The sequence below is a fragment of the Oncorhynchus mykiss genome, chromosome 10, assembly GCF_057628025.1.
Source record: "Oncorhynchus mykiss isolate SJ-2025 chromosome 10, ASM5762802v1, whole genome shotgun sequence".
In the NCBI taxonomy this organism is placed as follows: Eukaryota; Metazoa; Chordata; class Actinopteri; order Salmoniformes; family Salmonidae; genus Oncorhynchus; species Oncorhynchus mykiss.
In genome coordinates this window covers 30,716,111-30,735,904 of record NC_143031.1, presented here as the reverse complement: position 1 = coordinate 30,735,904, position 19,794 = coordinate 30,716,111, and the positions used below count along the sequence as shown (strand labels likewise).

Here is a 19,794-nt window from a genome sequence, read left to right as displayed (position 1 = left end):
TAGGAAAACAGCCCAAATGTTGGAAACAAACATGATTATGTTGTCATCCAGAGTCACATTAATTGATTTTACAAGCTGAAGCATATCATATTTTACATACAGCAGGTTTTTAAAGGACCAAAGAGTTTGGTCTGCTTCGTATTTTAGCCATGGAACAAAATCTAACGATACTGCTATCATCCTGGCACTAAGGAAAATGTTTATCCATTTACTGTTGATATTGATATTATTGTGTTATAATTGCTGATTATTTTAGATCCACTCACTGTGATGTCTAACTCCTCTGTGTCCTGTTCAGATCTGTACTGTACCCTGTCTATGTCCTGTTCAGATCTGTACTGTACTCTGTGTCCTGTTCAGATCTGTACTGTACCCTGTGTCTCTGTGTCCTGTTCAGATCTGTACTGTTCTCTGTGTCCTGTTCAGATCTGTACTGTACCCTGTGTCTCTGTCCTGTTCAGATCTGTACTGTACCCTGTGTCTCTGTCCTGTTCAGATCTGTACTGTACCCTAGAGGTGGACTCTTATGGCTACTTTGTCAGCAAGGCCAAGACCCGCGTCTTCAGAGACACCACGGAACCACAGTGGAACGAGGTGAGAGACCAACACCACACAGAGCTCCAATATTCAGATCATATTACTGTCAGTTATGTTGTCAAGAGGACATTTTACTCATATTCACTCCAATTCCAGTACTCCATCATACATAATCTGGTCAATAGGACATTGAAGCCTGTCCTGACTGTACATTGTCCAATAGGAGTTTGAAATTGAGCTGGAGGGTTCTCAGTGCCTGCGGATCCTGTGCTACGAGAAATGTTACGACAAGACCAAGCTCAACAAAGATGACAATGAGATCGTGGACATCATCATGGGCAAGGGCCAGGTGCAGGTAAGGAGATAGTGGGGGAAAAAACTCACATCATGAAACCAAACTCACTGTATGCTTATTCCATACGCATGTATGGGCTTGTTTTCTTTATAGACCTTGGCAGAAACATAGTGTACCACAAGCTCCTATGTACATCAGTAGACTATGGAGATATACATTCAGCTCAGACTCTTCTCCGTCGTGTGACTCACAATTGTTGTTGTCTGGCCTCTTGTGTACAATAGATGAGTTTCGTGATGGTGGGTTGCCATTGACGTGTATGTGTGTGTGTGCGCTAGGGGTTTTCCTCCTTGTGTGAAAAGACCCTATAAAACCCTCTCACTCAGAATGTCCTGTGACTGTAACATGTTTGGGTTGTGTATTACAGTCTGTGGTTAGGTTGTTGTTCCTCCCTCATATAGTAGCAGGCCTCTACGCTGACCTTTTTAACAAGGAGCACGTGTGTGTCTAAGTTGAAACATGTAGGAGCACACAAAGGAATTTAGGAGCACAATGAAAAATATTTGAGGCCTTAAAGCTAGAATCCTTACATTTTCTAGCCATACTGGTGCTTCTAAATGTACATTTCTAGTCGCACAGCTAAATATTTCGGCACATATGCAAATAAAATGTTTGCACTGTTTGAGCCCTGGGTAGTCTCAGGAACCAGGCCCCTGGTATAGAGGAGTAGTCAGAAGTAGAAATACTGAGGGACATGTACATTATTCAGGAACCAGGCCCCTGGTATAGAGGAGTAGTCAGAAGTAGAAATACTGAGGGACATGTACATTATTCAGGAACCAGGCCCCTGGTATAGAGGAGTAGTCAGAAGTAGAAATACTGAGGGACATGTACATTATTCAGGAACCAGGCCCCTGGTATAGAGGAGTAGTCAGAAGTAGAAATACTGAGGAACATGTACATTATTCAGGAACCAGGCCCCTGGTATAGAGGAGTAGTCAGAAGTAGAAATACTGAGGGACATGTACATTATTCAGGAACCAGGCCCCTGGTATAGAGGAGTAGTCAGAAGTAGAAATACTGAGGGACATGTACATTATTCAGGAACCAGGCCCCTGGTATAGAGGAGTAGTCAGAAGTAGAAATACTGAGGGACATGTACATTATTCAGGAACCAGGCCCCTGGTATAGAGGAGTAGTCAGAAGTAGAAATACTGAGGGACATGTACATTATTCAGGAACCAGGCCCCTGGTATAGAGGAGTAGTCAGAAGTAGAAATACTGAGGAACATGTACATTATTCAGGAACCAGGCCCCTGGTATAGAGGAGTAGTCAGAAGTAGAAATACTGAGGGACATGTACATTATTCAGGAACCAGGCCCCTGGTATAGAGGAGTAGTCAGAAGTAGAAATACTGAGGGACATGTACATTATTCAGGAACCAGGCCCCTGGTATAGAGGAGTAGTCAGAAGTAGAAATACTGAGGGACATGTACATTATTCAGGAACCAGGCCCCTGGTATAGAGGAGTAGTCAGAAGTAGAAATACTGAGGGACATGTACATTATTCAGGAACCAGGCCCCTGGTATAGAGGAGTAGTCAGAAGTAGAAATACTGAGGGACATGTACATTATTCAGGAACCAGGCCCCTGGTATAGAGGAGTAGTCAGAAGTAGAAATACTGAGGGACATGTACATTATTCAGGAACCAGGCCCCTGGTATAGAGGAGTAGTCAGAAGTAGAAATACTGAGGGACATGTACATTATTCCTTTCAGATCAGTCATAGACAGTTGTTTTCTACAAATGATGCAACATGAACTAGTGTTGTGTGGAGAACATACAGTTGTACTAAGATGTCCTACTTTGATGCATACTATATGAATAACAACCTATTGTCCAGGATTGTGGTTGTGTTCCTTTCCTATCTTACACTCCAGTATCTCTTAAGTTATTTGAAGTTTGTCTTGTGTTTTCTGTCCTTGACTGACGTGTCAATGCTTCTCTTCCTCTTCAAGTATAGTGATGAATGACACTTCACTTCCCCCTCATTGGCAGTCCAATTTGAAGAGAGTTTGTTTTTAGAGGGCTGTTTAAATGGTTCCCTGTTTCCTTTTCTCTGACTAACTGTGGAAATGCTGTTTAGATAGAGAAGGTTTTATTTGCCTCTAGTGAACCAGAGAGGACCTCTGGGCTGTTAGTTGAATGGTCCTCTGTGCGTACTAACTCTTCGTACTAACTGAGGAATGTCCACATTTTCTAGCAATGCAATGCTGAGATGTCAGGCATCATCATAGCCCATATGTGGAATCCATTTTGTCCCTGCATGTGTCATACCACTGTTCCTTTAGTGATAGTCTCTAACGGTTTCTGAAGTATCATAAATTATTATTGGTTGTTGTAATGTTTATCAGAAACATGCAGTACTCCATACAGTAAACACTCCTGCTACTACTGCTCCACAAACTCCTACTGTACAATATACACTTTTACTTTGCAGTACAGTAAAGCAGATTTTCCCAACTCCATTACTCCCAACGGCACATTTTTGTTGTTGCCCTGGACAAACTCACCTAATTCAACTCATTGAGGGCTTGATGAGCCAAGGCTAGCTTTTTCAAGCAGAAATTTGCTTCCTGCAACACTAACTCAAAAAAGTTCTGGGACACTGTAAAGTCCATGGAGAATAAGAACACCTCCTCCCAGCTGCCCACTGCACTGAAGATAGGAAACACTGTCACCACTGATAAATCCACCATAATTGAGAATTTCAATAAGCATTTTTCTACGGCTGGCCATGCTTTCCACCTGGCTACTCCTACCCCGGTCAACAGCACTGCACCCCCCACAACAACTCGCCCAAGCCTTCCCCATTTCTCCTTCTCCCAAATCTGCTCAGCTGATGTTCTGAATGAGCTGCAAAATCTGGACCCCTACAAATCAGCCGGGCTAGACAATCTGGACCCTTTCTTTCTAAAATTATCTGCCAAAATTGTTGCCACCCCTATTACTAGCCTGTTCAACCTCTCTTTCGTGTCGTCTGAGATTCCCAAAGATTGGAAAGCAGCTGCGGCCATCCCCCTCTTCAAAGGGGGTGACACTCTTGACCCAAACTGCTACAGACCTATATCTATCCTACCATGCCTTTCTAAGGTCTTCGAAAGCCAAGTCAACAAACAGATTACCGACCATTTAGAATCTCACCATACCTTCTCTGCTATGCAATCTGGTTTCAGAGCTGGTCATGGGTGCACCTCAGCCACGCTCAAGGTCCTAAATGATATCTTAACCACCATCGATAAGAAACATTACTGTGCAGCCGTATTCATTGATCTGGCCAAGGCTTTCGACTCTGTCAATCACCACATCCTCATCGGCAGACTCGACAGCCTTGGTTTCTCAAATGATTGCCTCGCCTGGTTCACCAACTACTTCTCTGATAGAGTTCAGTGTGTCAAATCGGAGGGTCTGCTGTCCGGACCTCTGGCAGTCTCTATGGTGGTGCCACAGGGTTCAATTCTTGGACCGACTCTCTTCTCTGTATACATCAATGAGGTCGCTCTTGCTGCTGGTGAGTCTCTGATCCACCTCTACGCAGACGACACCATTCTGTATACTTCTGGCCCTTCTTTGGACACTGTGTTAACAACCCTCCAGGCAAGCTTCAATGCCATACAACTCTCCTTCCGTGGCCTCCAATTGCTCTTAAATACAAGTAAAACTAAATGCATGCTCTTCAACCGATCGCTGCCTGTACCTACCCGCCTGTCCAACATTACTACTCTGGACGGCTCTGACTTAGAATACGTGGACAACTACAAATACCTAGGTGTCTGGTTAGACTGTAAACTCTCCTTCCAGACCCATATCAAACATCTCCAATCCAAAGTTAAATCTAGAATTGGCTTCCTATTTCACAACAAAGCATCCTTCACTCATGCTGCCAAACATACCCTTGCAAACATACAAAATAGCATCCAATACCCTACTCAACAAATTGGATGCAGTCTATCACAGTGCAATCCGTTTTGTCACCAAAGCCCCATATACTACCCACCATTGCGACCTGTACGCTCTCGTTGGCTGGCCCTCGCTTCATACTCATCGCCAAACCCACTGGCTCCATGTCATCTACAAGACCCTGCTAGGTAAAGTCCCCCCTTATCTCAGCTCGCTTATCACCATTGCATCTCCCACCTGTAGCACACGCTCCAGCAGGTATATCTCTCTAGTCACCCCCAAAACCAATTATTTCTTTGGCCACCTCTCCTTCCAGTTCTCTGCTGCCAATGACTGGAACGAACTACAAAAATCTCTGAAACTGGAAACACTTATCTCCCTCACTAGCTTTAAGCACCAACTGTCAGAGCAGCTCACAGATTACTGCATCTGTACATAGCCCACCTATAATTTAGCCCAAACAACTACCTCTTTCCCTACTGTATTTAATTATTTTATTTATTTTGCTCCTTTGCACCCCCATTATTTTTATTTCTACTTTGCACATTCTCCCATTGCAAATCTACCATTCCAGTGTTTTACTTGCTATATTGTATTTACTTTGCCACCATGGCCTTTTTGCCTTTACCTCCCTTATCTCACCTCATTTGCTCACATTGTATATAGACTTGTTTATACTGTATTATTGACTGTATGTTTGTTTTACTCCATGTGTAACTCTGTGTCGTTGTATGTAAATGAGAACTTGTTCTCAAAAAAAGATTAGTTTTTACAATACAAATGTGTACTGTTGGGGGTACAGGAGAACTGGAGTTGGGAACCATTGCAGTAGAGCACCAACAATAATGAGATTACTACCAATGATGTATTCTATCAGGTTTTATTTCCTGCTCTGAACTGCAGACCAGGATTAGTCAAATGGAGGGAAAAGGGCTAATTAAAAGCTTAATTAAAACACCTTCTGATCTTTGGCCAGGCACCTGTTGAACCAGATTATATTCCACTGTAATTCTTATCAGCCCTAACCCCCACTAATGGGTTAATGGGGATTCTCTTCTTCCTGCACAGCTGCAGAGGAGGAGGAGTGGATGGGTCGGCCTGTTAGCTCTTTGACAGGAGTGGAACGCTAGACTCTGGAGGCTGTGTTGGATAAGTGTGTGTGTGGGAGGGGGCACTGAGCTGCAGACCTGCCTCATACCAACTTCACTGCAGCCTGTCATGTCCATGGCTAAAATATGTGCCCACTACTCACTCACAGGGGTGCAACAGCCTGGCAGAGAGGCACACTGTCTTCTGGGAAAACACACTGCCTCCCAGCCAACAGCCATGTTGCTGCAAATGAACAAATACATCTGTTATTCACCACTGCTAGCTTGATTTGGGGAAGAGGAAGGGTTAAAAGTGAAGAGAAGGGCATGTTTAGTCCCAGGATGGGAGATTGTGGGAAAAGGATTGGTGATGAGTGTTGTGGTTGCTGGGTGAGAGGAGAGAGTTCCACTCTGCAGTAGGAGCGCACGAGAGAAAGAGGGGAGCAGCCAGTGACTCAACAGAGAGAGAGAGAGGGGCTTGGTTGAGCTGAAAAGAGAGAAACTTCTCAGTATTTGCTGTGATGGCATCAGCTCTCTGGGGTGAGAGTGAGAGACCACGTCCCTGATAGTATGTGACTGTTGTTGTGTGGAATAGTGCTGCTTAAGGGATAGGGACACTGTAGAGAGGGACCTTTTAAAAATGTATTTAACCTTGAATTAACTGCAGCAGACAGACAATAACACTTCCAGAACCTTAAATGGAGTATAGGGGACATTGTAGTAAACGGACAGAGATGTTTATTAAGGGACTTCACAGTAGTTTACATGCAAACACTTAGTTACTAACATGTAGTTTAGGTGATCTAAGGCTACAGAGTTTACATGGATGAAGTCCTTCCCTTTCTTCCAGAGGTCATACCTCGTGGGTCAGAGGTCATACCTCGTGGGTGAGAGATCATACCTCGTGGGTCAGAGGTCATACCTCGTGGGTCAGAGGTCATACCTCGTGGGTCAGAGGTCATACCTCGTGGGTCAGAGGTCATACCTCGTGGGTCAGAGGTCATACCCACCTCGTGGGTCTGAGGTCATACCCACCTCGTGGGTCTGAGGTCATACCCACCTCGTGGGTCTGAGGTCATACCCACCTCGTGGGTCTGAGGTCATACCCACCTCGTGGGTCTGAGGTCATACCCACCTCGTGGGTCTGAGGTCATACCCACCTCGTGGGTCAGAGGTCATACCCACCTCGTGGGTCAGAGGTCATACCCACCTCGTGGGTCAGAGGTCATACCCACCTCGTGGGTCAGAGGTCATATCCACCTCGTGGGTCAGAGGTCATACCCACCTCGTGGGTGAGACTTTTTCTTGGAGCTCTTGTTTCGTTTCTCGTCAAGCTCCTCTGAAAGGAGCGGAAATGTTTTGTTGTCCTCTCTTGAGACCTAACAGATTTGTTTAACAAGACTCCAGAATGCTAAAAGGCCTTACATGGGCGTATCATGCAGCAAAGTTGCTTTTTATTTATTTTCTTCACAGATGAAAGTTAACTATGTCCTGTAATGACTTTTCAATATTGCCATTTTCCGTCAGAGGATATTTTGTTTCTGTAAAGAAGGTGTCAAGTTAAGTTGGCTCATGCTATATCAATATACATGTGACATGTGCAGTAAGATGCTGTTTTAGGATGCATTGAAACTATTAGATAGTCATGCCACTGAAGAACACTGCAGTGCCTGTCCCACTCAGATTGCCATAAGTAAGGGTCTCTTTTAGTTCTGATCAATCAGACTTATTTCCATGGAAACCGGGGGCCCTGTGGTGCCTGGTGAGGTCAAACTGGTGTGTGTCTCTCTGAGGGTCAGCCGCTCCAATGCACACACACACAGCGTACACAAGCGGCACTGATGCGCCAAGTCTGGAACCAACAGGACCCTGAAGAGCTTCTACCTCCAAGCTTTAAGACTGCGAAATAGTTAGTCCTGGTAGTTAAATAGTCCTGGTAGTTAAATAGTTAGTCCTGGTAGTTAAATAGTTAGTCCTGGTAGTTAAATAGTTAGTCCTGGTAGTTAAATAGTTAGTCCTGGTAGTTAAATAGTTAGTCCTGGTAGTTAAACAGTTAGTCCTGGTAGTTAAATAGTTAGTCCTGGTTGTTAAACAGTTAGTCCTGGTAGTTAAACAGTTAGTCCTGGTAGTTAAACAGTTAGTCCTGGTAGTTAAATAGTTAGTCCTGGTTGTTAAACAGTTAGTCCTGGTAGTTCAATAGTTAGTCCTGGTAGTTAAATAGTTAGTCCTGGTAGTTAAATAGTTAGTCCTGGTAGTTAAACAGTTAGTCCTGGTAGTTAAACAGTTAGTCCTGGTAGTTAAATAGTTAGTCCTGGTTGTTAAACAGTTAGTCCTGGTAGTTAAACAGTTAGTCCTGGTAGTTAAATAGTTAGTCCTGGTAGTTAAACAGTTAGTCCTGGTAGTTAAACAGTTAGTCCTGGTAGTTAAATAGTTAGTCCTGGTAGTTAAACAGTTAGTCCTGGTAGTTAAATAGTTAGTCCTGGTAGTTAAACAGTTAGTCCTGGTAGTTAAACAGTTAGTCCTGGTAGTTAAACAGTTAGTCCTGGTAGTTAAATAGTTAGTCCTGGTAGTTAAATAGTTAGTCCTGGTTGTTAAACAGTTAGTCCTGGTAGTTAAATAGTTAGTCCTGGTAGTTAAATAGTTAGTCCTGGTAGTTAAACAGTTAGTCCTGGTAGTTAAACAGTTAGTCCTGGTAGTTAAATAGTTAGTGCTGGTTGTTAAATAGTTAGGCCTGGTAGTTAAACAGTTAGTCCTGGTAGTTAAACAGTTAGTCCTGGTAGTTAAATAGTTAGTCCTGGTAGTTAAACAGTTAGTCCTGGTAGTTAAACAGTTAGTCCTGGTAGTTAAACAGTTAGTCCTGGTAGTTAAATAGTTAGTCCTGGTAGTTAAATAGTTAGTCCTGGTAGTTAAATAGTTAGTCCTGGTAGTTAAACAGTTAGTCCTGGTAGTTAAACAGTTAGTCCTGGTAGTTAAATAGTTAGTCCTGGTAGTTAAATAGTTAGTCCTGGTAGTTAAATAGTTAGTCCTGGTAGTTAAACAGTTAGTCCTGGTAGTTAAATAGTTAGTCCTGGTAGTTAAACAGTTAGTCCTGGTAGTTAAACAGTTAGTCCTGGTAGTTAAATAGTTAGTCCTGGTAGTTAAACAGTTAGTCCTGGTAGTTAAACAGTTAGTCCTGGTAGTTAAATAGTTAGTCCTGGTAGTTAAATAGTTAGTCCTGGTAGTTAAATAGTTAGTCCTGGTTGTTAAACAGTTAGTCCTGGTAGTTAAACAGTTAGTCCTGGTAGTTAAACAGTTAGTCCTGGTAGTTAAACAGTTAGTCCTGGTAGTTAAATAGTTAGTCCTGGTAGTTAAACAGTTAGTCCTGGTAGTTAAACAGTTAGTCCTGGTAGTTAAATAGTTAGTCCTGGTAGTTAAATAGTTAACCAATAGCTATCTGTATTGACCCTTTTTGCACTAATTTATTTTGACTCATCACATACGCTGCTGTTACTGTTTATTATCTATACTGTCTATACATATCTATACTAGTCACTTTATTCCTAGTTATATGTACATATCTCCCTCAATTACCTTGTACCCCTTCACATCGACTCGGTATATAGCCAAGTTATCCTTACTCATTGTGTATTCATTCTAACTTTTATTATTACGTGTTATTATTTCTCTATTTTCTTTCTCTCTGCGTTGTTGGGAAGGGCCCGTAAATAAGCATTTTACTGTTAGTCTACACCTGTTGTTTACGAGGCATGTGACAAATAAAATGCCTGTGATCTTTCTCTCTCTGCCTAATAATCAATTATTTAGTACCAGCTGGCAGGCAGCAATTCATTTCCACACACAGCTATGACCCCCAGGAGATAACCTCTGACCCCTGACCTCTAGGGGTGAAAGCTCTAATCCTCCATTAAACGACAACATGTTAGAGGCTATTTCCCCCGTCTGTCTCAGCTCAGACTGGGAACATTAATGGCTCTTAAACTCCTTTGAGGTTGGCTATCACAGTACTGATCAATATCTGTCCTCCAGGCTGTCAGTTAAAACAGCAGTAAAGGGCTTTATTTCTTCTCTCTAGCTGGTCCCTGTTGGATGAGGACTGTGTCTGAAATGGAACTACTTTTAGCCAGGGCCTGCTTTGGGAATATATAGGGAATAAGGTGCCTTTTCAGACCCAGGCGAGGTTGGAAAGGCCTTTGTGTTGGTCTGGCTGTGACTGACTTTCCATTTCAGCCTTTTTGAATTTCAGAAATGACTCTTTTATCACATTTAAGTGCCTGATTTCTAAGATGATGTTGACTTGAAAGGGGACCGGTCACGCAACGCTTGGGACGACAACCCCGACCGGTGCTTTTATACAGCGGAAATGCATCAGTCTAGGCAGCTAAAGCCAGCAATGCTTTATGTAGTAACCCCCCACACACCCTCTGCTCACCCCATCCCCTGGGCGCAGGCCTTTCATTTCTGTCTTATCTGAGAACAGAGTGTTGTCTTCCATAGACCCACCACTGTTCACATAGGCATCTGTCTGGGTGTGTTGGCTCTAGCACAGAGGAGACTGGGACTGGAGAAGATTGTGGCGATACTGATGGTATGACTCTGATTTTGATATTCTTAGTTAACATGTCTCTCCACTGAATGGTATCACCAATGAGCTTTTCTCATAACAGCTGCCAGTAATGAGACCACACTCTGAATTCCACTGCAGTGAAATGGCTGCGCTTAGAATTCCTGGTGTTCCTCTGTGGTGGATTCTGGTAGTTGATAATCAAACTGTTTGGTTTCCCCCTTTTAGTCAATAAAAGTAGAATTTTGAGAAATCCGTATATTTCTATGGGTCAGTCCCTGTGATGTCCAACTGTTGACCCTGATGTCATTATGCTTTCTAATCTCATCTCTACAATCACCTCAACCTTTCTGATCCATCCTACACCCACATGGGCCATTCTTCTCCCTATCCTTCCTCTCCTCTTCTATCCCCATCTCCTCCACTCCTCTCTACCTACTCCATTCTTCTCCCTATCCTTCCTCTCCTCTTCTATCCCCATCTCCTCCACTCCTACTCCATTCTTCTCCCTATCCTTCCTCTCCTCTTCTACCCCCCTCTCCTCCACTCCTCTCTACCTACTCCATTCTTCTCCCTATCCTTCCTCTCCTCTTCTATCCCCCTCTCCTCCTCTCCTCTCTACCTCCCACTGTGCTGTAGCAGGGTCCTTTTGATTGGGTCCTACTCCAGGGTGAGAACATGTCACGGACCCCTCTCTCTCTCCTCTGTTATTGTGCCTGTAGAATGATTAACCTGAGCTAGTTGAACCAGAGATAATGGGAGACCAGGCGCTGGAGGAGAATTGTGTGTCTGTGTGGTGAAGGGGGGCACAAAGCTTTGTTCCTGGCAGCCTTACTGTCAGGTTACAGCAGAACCGCACAGTGCGCTGTGGTACATTACAGTAACAGAACATTGCATTAAAACAGAGGGTTTAGCTCTCACTTATACAAAAGCAGACTTGGGGCTCCAAAATGTAAACATCAAGCGCCAGGATGTCGAAAGCTTGATTTTAAAAAGTCTGTGGTTAATAGGCATCTGTTTCTTTGTTTGGGCCAATGCAGGACGTGTGTGTTCATGTGTGTGGGTCCACGTATGTGCGCCAGCGTAATATAAATGAATGTATCTAATAGACCTGCTCATCTATCATGCTCTGGCTCCCACCATGTAGTGGTGTAATCTGTCATGTCCTCCCCCTGCTACGTACCCCCACCCTGGGGCCACACATGCAGCAGCGTCTGTCAACACTGACAGATGGCCCACAAGGGTGTGTGTTCTGACACATCCTGAGCAAAAACACACACACAAACACTAATGGGGGGCAAATTCATACATCCATGTAAATGATATCAATCGCTCCAACCTGCCACATGCCCTTCTGTGTACTACCTGGTGGTGGTGTGGGGAGGGAGGGAGGGTGAGTGTGTACTACCTGCTGTGTGGTGGTGGTGTGGGGAGGGTGCGAGGGAGGGTGAGTGTGTACTACCTGCTGTGTGGTGGTGGTGTTGGGAGGGAGCGAGCGTGAAGTGTGTACTACCTGCTGTGTGGTGGTGGTGTGGTGAGGGAGGGAGCGTGAAGTGTGTACTACCTGCTGTGTGGTGTGGGGAGGGAGGGAGGGTGAGTGTGTACTACCTGCTGTGTGGTGGTGGTGTGGGGAGGGTGGGAGGGAGGGTGAGTGTGTACTACCTGCTGTGTGGTGGTGGTGTTGGGAGGGAGGGAGGGTGAGTGTGTACTACCTGCTGTGTGGTGTGGGGAGGGAGGGAGGGTGAGTGTGTACTACCTGCTGTGTGGTGGTGGTGTGGGGACGGTGGGAGGGAGGGTGAGTGTGTACTACCTGCTGTGTGGTGGTGGTGTTGGGAGGGAGGGAGCGTGAAGTGTGTACTACCTGCTGTGTGGTGGTGGTGTGGTGAGGGAGGGTAAGTGTGTACTACCTGCTGTGTGGTGGTGGTGTGGTGAGGGAGGGTGAGTGTGTACTACCTGCTGTGTGGTGGTGGTGTGGTGAGGGAGGGTGAGTGTGTACTACCTGCTGTGTGGTGGTGGTGTGGTGAGGGAGGGTGAGTGTGTACTACCTGCTGTGTGGTGGTGGTGTTGGGAGGGAGGGAGCGTGAAGTGTGTACTACCTGCTGTGTGGTGGTGGTGTGGGGAGGGAGTGAGGGAGGGTGAGTGTGTACTACCTGCTGTGTGGTGGTGGTGTGGGGAGGGAGTGAGGGAGGGTGAGTGTGTACTGTATGTTTTACATGAATTGACAAAGGAAAGGTTTTATTACATACAGTTGGAGCTAGTCAATGACCAACAACACACAAAGGAGTGCATTTTGGCATTTTAAAGATGAACATCAATTTTACCCTCAATTGGGATCATCCTTCATATAGTCAATGTGCTCCTCATCTAGCATCTGGTGCTCTTTATTGATGGATGGTAGTTGGGGACCAGCCGTCTCTGATCATGATGCTTCCACATCTGGTGCTCTTTATTGATGGAGGGTAGTTAGGGACCAGCCGTCTCTGATCATGATGCTTCCACATCTGGTGCTCTTTATTGATGGAGGGTAGTTAGGGACCAGCAGTCTCTGATCATGATGCTTCCACATCTGGTGCTCTTTATTGATGAAGGGTAGTTGGGGACCAGCCGTCTCTGATCATGATGCTTCCACATCTGGTGCTCTTTATTGATGGAGGGTAGTTAGGGACCAGCCGTCTCTGATCATGATGCTTCCACATCTGGTGCTCTTTATTGATGGAGGGTAGTTAGGGACCAGCCGTCTCTGATCATGATGCTTCCACATCTGGTGCTCTTTATTGATGGAGGGTAGTTGGGGACCAGCCGTCTCTGATCATGATGCTTCCACATCTGGTGCTCTTTATTGATGGAGGGTAGTTAGGGACCAGCCGTCTCTGATCATGATGCTTCCACATCTGGTGCTCTTTATTGATGGAGGGTAGTTGGGGACCAGCCGTCTCTGATCATGATGCTTCCACATCTGGTGCTCTTTATTGATGGAGGGTAGTTGGGGACCAGCCGTCTCTGATCATGATGCTTCCACATCTAGTGCTCTTTATTGATGGAGGGTAGTTAGGGACCAGCCGTCTCTGATCATGATGCTTCCACATCTGGTGCTCTTTATTGATGGAGGGTAGTTAGGGACCAGCCGTCTCTGATCATGATGCTTCCACATCTGGTGCTCTTTATTGATGGAGGGTAGTTAGGGACCAGCAGTCTCTGATCATGATGCTTCCACATCTGGTGCTCTTTATTGATGGAGGGTAGTTGGGGACCAGCAGTCTCTGATCATGATGCTTCCACATCTGGTGCTCTTTATTGATGGAGGGTAGTTAGGGACCAGCCGTCTCTGATCATGATGCTTCCACATCTGGTGCTCTTTATTGATGGAGGGTAGTTAGGGACCAGCAGTCTCTGATCATGATGCTTCCACATCTGGTGCTCTTTATTGATGGAGGGTAGTTGGGGACCAGCCGTCTCTGATCATGATGCTTCCACATCTGGTGCTCTTTATTGATGGAGGGTAGTTGGGGACCAGCAGTCTCTGATCATGATGCTTCCACATCTGGTGCTCTTTATTGATGGAGGGTAGTTGGGGACCAGCCGTCTCTGATCATGATGCTTCCACATCTGGTGCTCTTTATTGATGGAGGGTAGTTAGGGACCAGCCGTCTCTGATCATGATGCTTCCACATCTGGTGCTCTTTATTGATGGAGGGTAGTTGGGGACCAGCCGTCTCTGATCATGATGCTTCCACATCTGGTGCTCTTTATTGATGGAGGGTAGTTAGGGACCAGCAGTCTCTGATCATGATGCTTCCACATCTCTATCCGATGACAGGTTGGTGTTCTTCTCCTCCATTTCCTAATAAATAACCCTTTTCCTCATCCTTCCCCTCTATTTGTCAGCGTTTGTTATACACAAACAGCACACTGGGACTATGTGCCCTAAATAACTAGGTTGTGTTTTTAAATGAACAATCTGATTATCTAAGACTGTAGAGAAAATCCTTTCTTTTGTTTGAGAAAGGAATAAACAATTAATGAAAGAATCCCCTTCCAGATTGAGTTGATATAAAATGGTTGTGATGACGAACCAGAGGGGCCATATTGGGTCATCCGTCCTTTATATTTATACTGCTGCCTAATCCAATGTCTCTGACGGGATGGATGGAGAAAGGAACACATGGACTTGAAGTGTATTAGGACATCATTTGTCTGTACTCTATATCTTTGTAAAAAGAGTAGAATGGATTCTAGCCCTCTATAGTGGGATGTATACTGTCAGTGTGATCCTGTATATACTGTATGTTGACGCCCTCTCGCTGTGATAGACATAATTATGCGATGGCATACAAGTCCCTCTATTACTCTGACAGGACTGTGGATTATCAACCAGATACATAGAGAGATGAATGGGGATCGGCTGTGGTGTCCAAACCCAGCAGACATGCTGTACTGTTCTGCTGATGGACCAGGAAGGCAGGCAGTGTGGGTAATTGGATGTTATTAAAGTTACATAATCAGGGAGGAGGGAAGTGTAAGTGATTACCAGCAGATGTAAATGCTCCCCTGGACATGTAACCCAGCTGTTTAGAGAGGGGGAGGGAGGGAGTGACAGAGACCAAGGGAGAGCGGGGGAGAAGAGGAGTTGGGAGAGCGAAAGTGCGACAGCGAGAGAGGGGGAGAGAGAGGGACCCAGAGGGTGACCAATTACAAGTTGTGAATTAAGGGAAGGTCAAAAGAGGAGAACCAGTTTTGATGCATAGAGATACAATATAGTACTGCTCTGTTTAACTCTGTTTCCCACTCACATTGACTCTAACTGTTACAAAAGGGATGTAACATAATGCTGTTGTTCTCTCTTGGGTCACAGTTAAAGCCTGGCTTTAACTAGTCTTTCGAAACATGGTTTTGACTATTTTGTGGCTCACAAAAGAATGTGAAAGGCTTTAGATGGATGATGGATCCCAATGTTAAAACGTTTTGGGAACCACTAACATATGCAGTACGCTGTAATGAATGGTCTTCGAGTGAAAGGGTCCTATTGTTTTCAGACAGCGGTGTTGTGTAGAGGAAGATTGAACCCCTTTGCCATGCCAATGGTGCTATCCTGTAGTAGGACCAGTAGTGCTCTGGAACCATTCAACAGCAAAGCTTCCTGAAGTCTCCTATTACAACCGTGACGTTTTTAATGCTTATCTCTGAGGGACTAATAATTAATAAGAAGCATACAGACACTGCACTTGATGAATTTATGAAATTGCTTCTCCCAATTATTGATAATGCACCTGTTATGAAACTTTATGATAGAACTGGATTGATGGAATTGAATGAATTGAGATATTGAAAAGCTGTATGGTTGAAAGAGATGGGGTGAATGGAGTGGCTAATAAGTCTGGCTGCACATCTAACTTACTTCAAGTGATGTGACTAAACTCAAAAAGAAGAAGAAGAAACTGTATTATGAAGCCAAGATCAATGGTATAAAACTTTAACATACTTTAAATTAAATTATCGGCTCAAAGACTAATTCAATTCAGTCTTTTAATCAAATCAGATGGCTTATTCATCACAAAACTATTTGATGTTGCCAGTTATTTTAATGATTACTTCATTGCCAAAGTGGGTAAAACTTGAGCAGGAAATGCTAACAACAAACAGCGAGCCATAGTATTCATGCATAAAAAATATATATATAATTAAAGAAAGCATTGTAAGTTAGTGTGGGACAAGAATTGTTATCGATCAATTATGACCTCCTGGCATTGAAAACGTATATGGAAGGCTACTGAGGATGGTAGCTGACTCTATGGTCACTGCTGTCTGTCATATCTTTAATCTGAGTCTAGAGAAAGGTGTTTGTTGTCAGGCCTGGAGGGAAGCCAAAGTTATTCCGCTACCCAAGAGTGGTAGAGAGTGGTAGAGAGTGGTAGAGAGTGGTAAAGAGGCCTTTACTGGTTGTAACTGCAGACAAATCAGCTTGCTGCCAGCTCTTAGCAAACTGTTGGAAAAAATGGTGTTTGATCAAATACAATGCTATTTCTCTGTAAACAAATTGACAACAGACTTTCAGCATGCTTATAGAGAAGGGCACTCAACATGTACTGCACTGACACAAATGACTGATGATTGGTTGAAAGAAATGGATAACAGAAGGCAGCACCTCACAGTACAACGCTCCTCCCCTATTTGACCTAGATATTGTGTGTATGTATTGATATGTAGGCTCTGTGTGCCATTTTTAAATGTATGTAGTTCTGTCCTTGAGCTGTTCTTGTTTATTAATGTTCTGTATTATGTCATGTTTCATGTTCTGTTTGGACCCCAGGAAGTAGTTGCTGCTTTCGCAACAGCTAATGGGGATCCTAATAAAATAGCAATACCAAGAGACAACCCTGTGTTAGCTCCAGCTGTGGAATATACCAGGTATGGAGGGAACAATAGCTCCTGCTGATTTCTGTCAGAGAGGGGGGAATATTGGAACAAAGGCACAGAGAACAAAGTAGAGAAAGACTGGTTGTTGGCAGTCAGTGTGTCAGTCATAAATCACCAACAGAGAACACACACGTACATACCATGCAGAGTGTCAGAAGCACCCCTACCCCCCGCTGCTCCAAGAGGGGACGTGTGTGTTCGCCCCCCCCCCCAAACCCCATCAAATAACCCCCATCTCCCTGCACACCGTTGCTAAGGAAATCTGAAACCTGAGCCAGCGGTGGCAAGGCCAAGGTGAACTTAAGGAGATGCGTGTGTGTGCCTCCCATTGTGTGTGTTATTAGGGGAGTAATAACACGACGTAGTACGTTAGCACTCTCCTCCTACAACCTGCTGTGTCAGTCACATCTACCAATCTCATCAACACTTTATTCTGTTCATCATTTTCCCCATTATGGCTAAATGCTTTTATCTGTGACGACCCCCCACAAGTAGGCCAAAATGAGAAACATTAAAAAGCTGTCTCTAAGTGAAATAGTAATTTTCTACTGATATAATTAAATCAAAAACACAATTTTATAAAGAAATGACTAAGTGTCTCAGTTATGGCTTCTCTCTCTGACAGAAATGTTTTTCTACTCATCCTTAGTGAGGGAAAAGGGACTACTTCTCCTTCCATTAGCAGGAAACACACACGGGTTCCAGGGACAGTGAATTCCTGAGATGGTTCTTTCTTTCAGGAGCCACAACCTGGGGCCAGAGCATTCTTCTCCTTTCTTCTCTCCGTCTTTGGATTTATTGATAGCAGATGATGGAAGAAACAACAACTTCACCTCTCCTCCTCCCTGAAGGCATTTCATGCATGGCTCTTCTCTGCCTTCCGATGTGCTGTAATACTGATCGATTAGAATTTCACACGACCACATTGACTCTGTGAAATCTAAATGTGTTGTGTTGTATGACCCAGAGCATCCCAAAAAGCTCCCTTCGACTCTCTCTCGCTCGCCCTCTCTCTTGAGCCAAGATTGGCAGGGCAAACAGTGTGTGGCAATATCTTGTTGGGAGCTCAGCCACCCTGGCCTGGACTATGGAAACCAGAGCGGCCCTCTCCCCCAGATGAGATCATGCTTTACTGTTACTGTGGTGAGGGGTGTCTTAGTGGAACAGAAACCAAAGGGATGGTAGAAGGTAAACTCACTTTTATTTTACTACCCTTATGCACCCTCTTCCCCTTACAGAAAGAAGTGTTCTCTCTCTCCCTCCTCTTTCCCCCCTCTCAATTCAATTTGCTTTATTGACATGATGTAACACTCCCTCCACATTTTGTTACATTACAGCCTTATTTAAAATGGATAAAAAAGATGAGGATTTTTAATTCTATCTACACACAATACCCCATAATGACAAAGCAAAAACAGTTTGCAGATGTATTGTAAATGTAAAACCTGAAATCACATTTACACAAATATTCAGATCCTTTAATCAGTACTTTGCTGAAGCAGAGATGTTTGATCGGGTCCAAGCCCGGGCTCTGCCCGGGGCACTCAAGGACATTCAGAGACTTGTCCCGAAGCCACTCCTGAGTTGTCTTGGCTGTGTGCTTAGGTTTGTTGTCCTGTTGGAAGGTGAACCTTCACCCCAGTCTGAGGTCCTGAGCACTCTGGAGCAGGTTTTCATCAAGGATCTCTTTGTACTTTGCTTCGTTCATCTTTCCCTCGATCCTGACTAGTCTCCCAGTCCCTGCTGCTGAAAAAAAAGATCCCCACAGACTGATGCTGCCACCACCATGCTTCACCATAGGGATGGGTTTGGTCAGGTGATGAGCGGCGCCTGGTTTCCTCCAGAGGTGGCGTTTGTCACTCAGGCCAAAGAGTTCAACCTTGGTTTCATCAGACCAGAGAATCTTGTATCTAATGGTCTGAGAGTCCTTTTAAGTGCCTTTTGGCAAACTCCAAGCGGGGCTCATGTGCCTTTACTGAGGAGTGGCTTCCATCTGGCCGCTCTACCATAATGACCTGATTGGTCCATCTAGAAGGTTCTCCCTTCTCCACAGAGGAACTCTGGAGCGCTGTCAGATTAACTGTTGGGTTCTTGGTCACCTCCCTGACCAAGACCCTTCTCCACCGGTTGCTCAGTTTGGCTGGACGGCCAGCTCTAAGAAGAGTCTTGGTGGTTCTAAACTTCTTCCATTTAAGAATGATGGATGCAATTGTGTTATTGGGGACCTTCAGTGCTGCAGACATTTTTTGGTACCCTTTTCTAGATCTGCGCCTCGACACAATCCTGTCTCGGAGCTCTACGGACAATTCCTTCGACCTCATAGCTTGGTTTTTGCTCTGACATGCACTGTCAACTGTGGGACCTTTTATAGGCAGGTGTGTGCCTTTCCAAATCATGTCCAATCAATTGAATTTACCACAGGTGGACTCCACCAATCAATTTGTAGAAACATCTCAAGGATGATCAATGGTAACAGGCTATACCTGAGCTCAGTTCGAGTGTCATTAACAAAGGGTCTGAATACTTCTGGTTTAAATGAAATGTTTTCCCCATCGAAAAAACAACAATACCCCTTTTTTATTTTTTATATATTTGCAAAAATGTCTAAAACCTGTTTTCACTTTGTCATTATGGGGTATTGTGTGTAGATTGAGGAAACAATTAAATGTAATCCATTTTAGAATAACACTGTAACATATAATAAAATGTGGGAAAAGTGAAGGGGTCAGAATTCTTTAAAAATGCACTGTACATATTCCTCTTTCTCTCTCTCCTGGCAGACTGAGGGGTAGTGGAGAACCCCCCCAGGCCTCTTTCTTTTCATTCTCTCCTCTTTTCTGTTAATCAGATTTCACATGAACACCAGGGCCAAATCTCCCCCAGTGCAATTGCTTTTTCCCCCTTTATCCCGCGAACACCCCCAGAGAACAGCACCACT

General features: G+C 44.5%; 1 protein-coding gene across 7 annotated transcripts in view; it reads left to right on the top strand.

Moving 5' to 3' along the window:
* LOC110533635 (active breakpoint cluster region-related protein) overlaps positions 1 to 19,794 on the top strand; it is a 244,852-nt gene that overhangs the window by 167,639 nt on the left and 57,419 nt on the right. For 6 of the 7 annotated variants that reach the window (XM_036990050.2, XM_036990049.2, XM_090186342.1 and 3 more), the window contains 2 exons: positions 497 to 594; positions 761 to 892. In XM_036990050.2, the coding sequence (XP_036845945.1) occupies positions 497 to 594; positions 761 to 892 (230 nt within the window). Of the gene's footprint in view, positions 1 to 298; positions 595 to 760; positions 893 to 19,794 lie in introns of all 7 variants that reach the window. The other variant, XM_090186341.1, reaches the window with a different exon arrangement.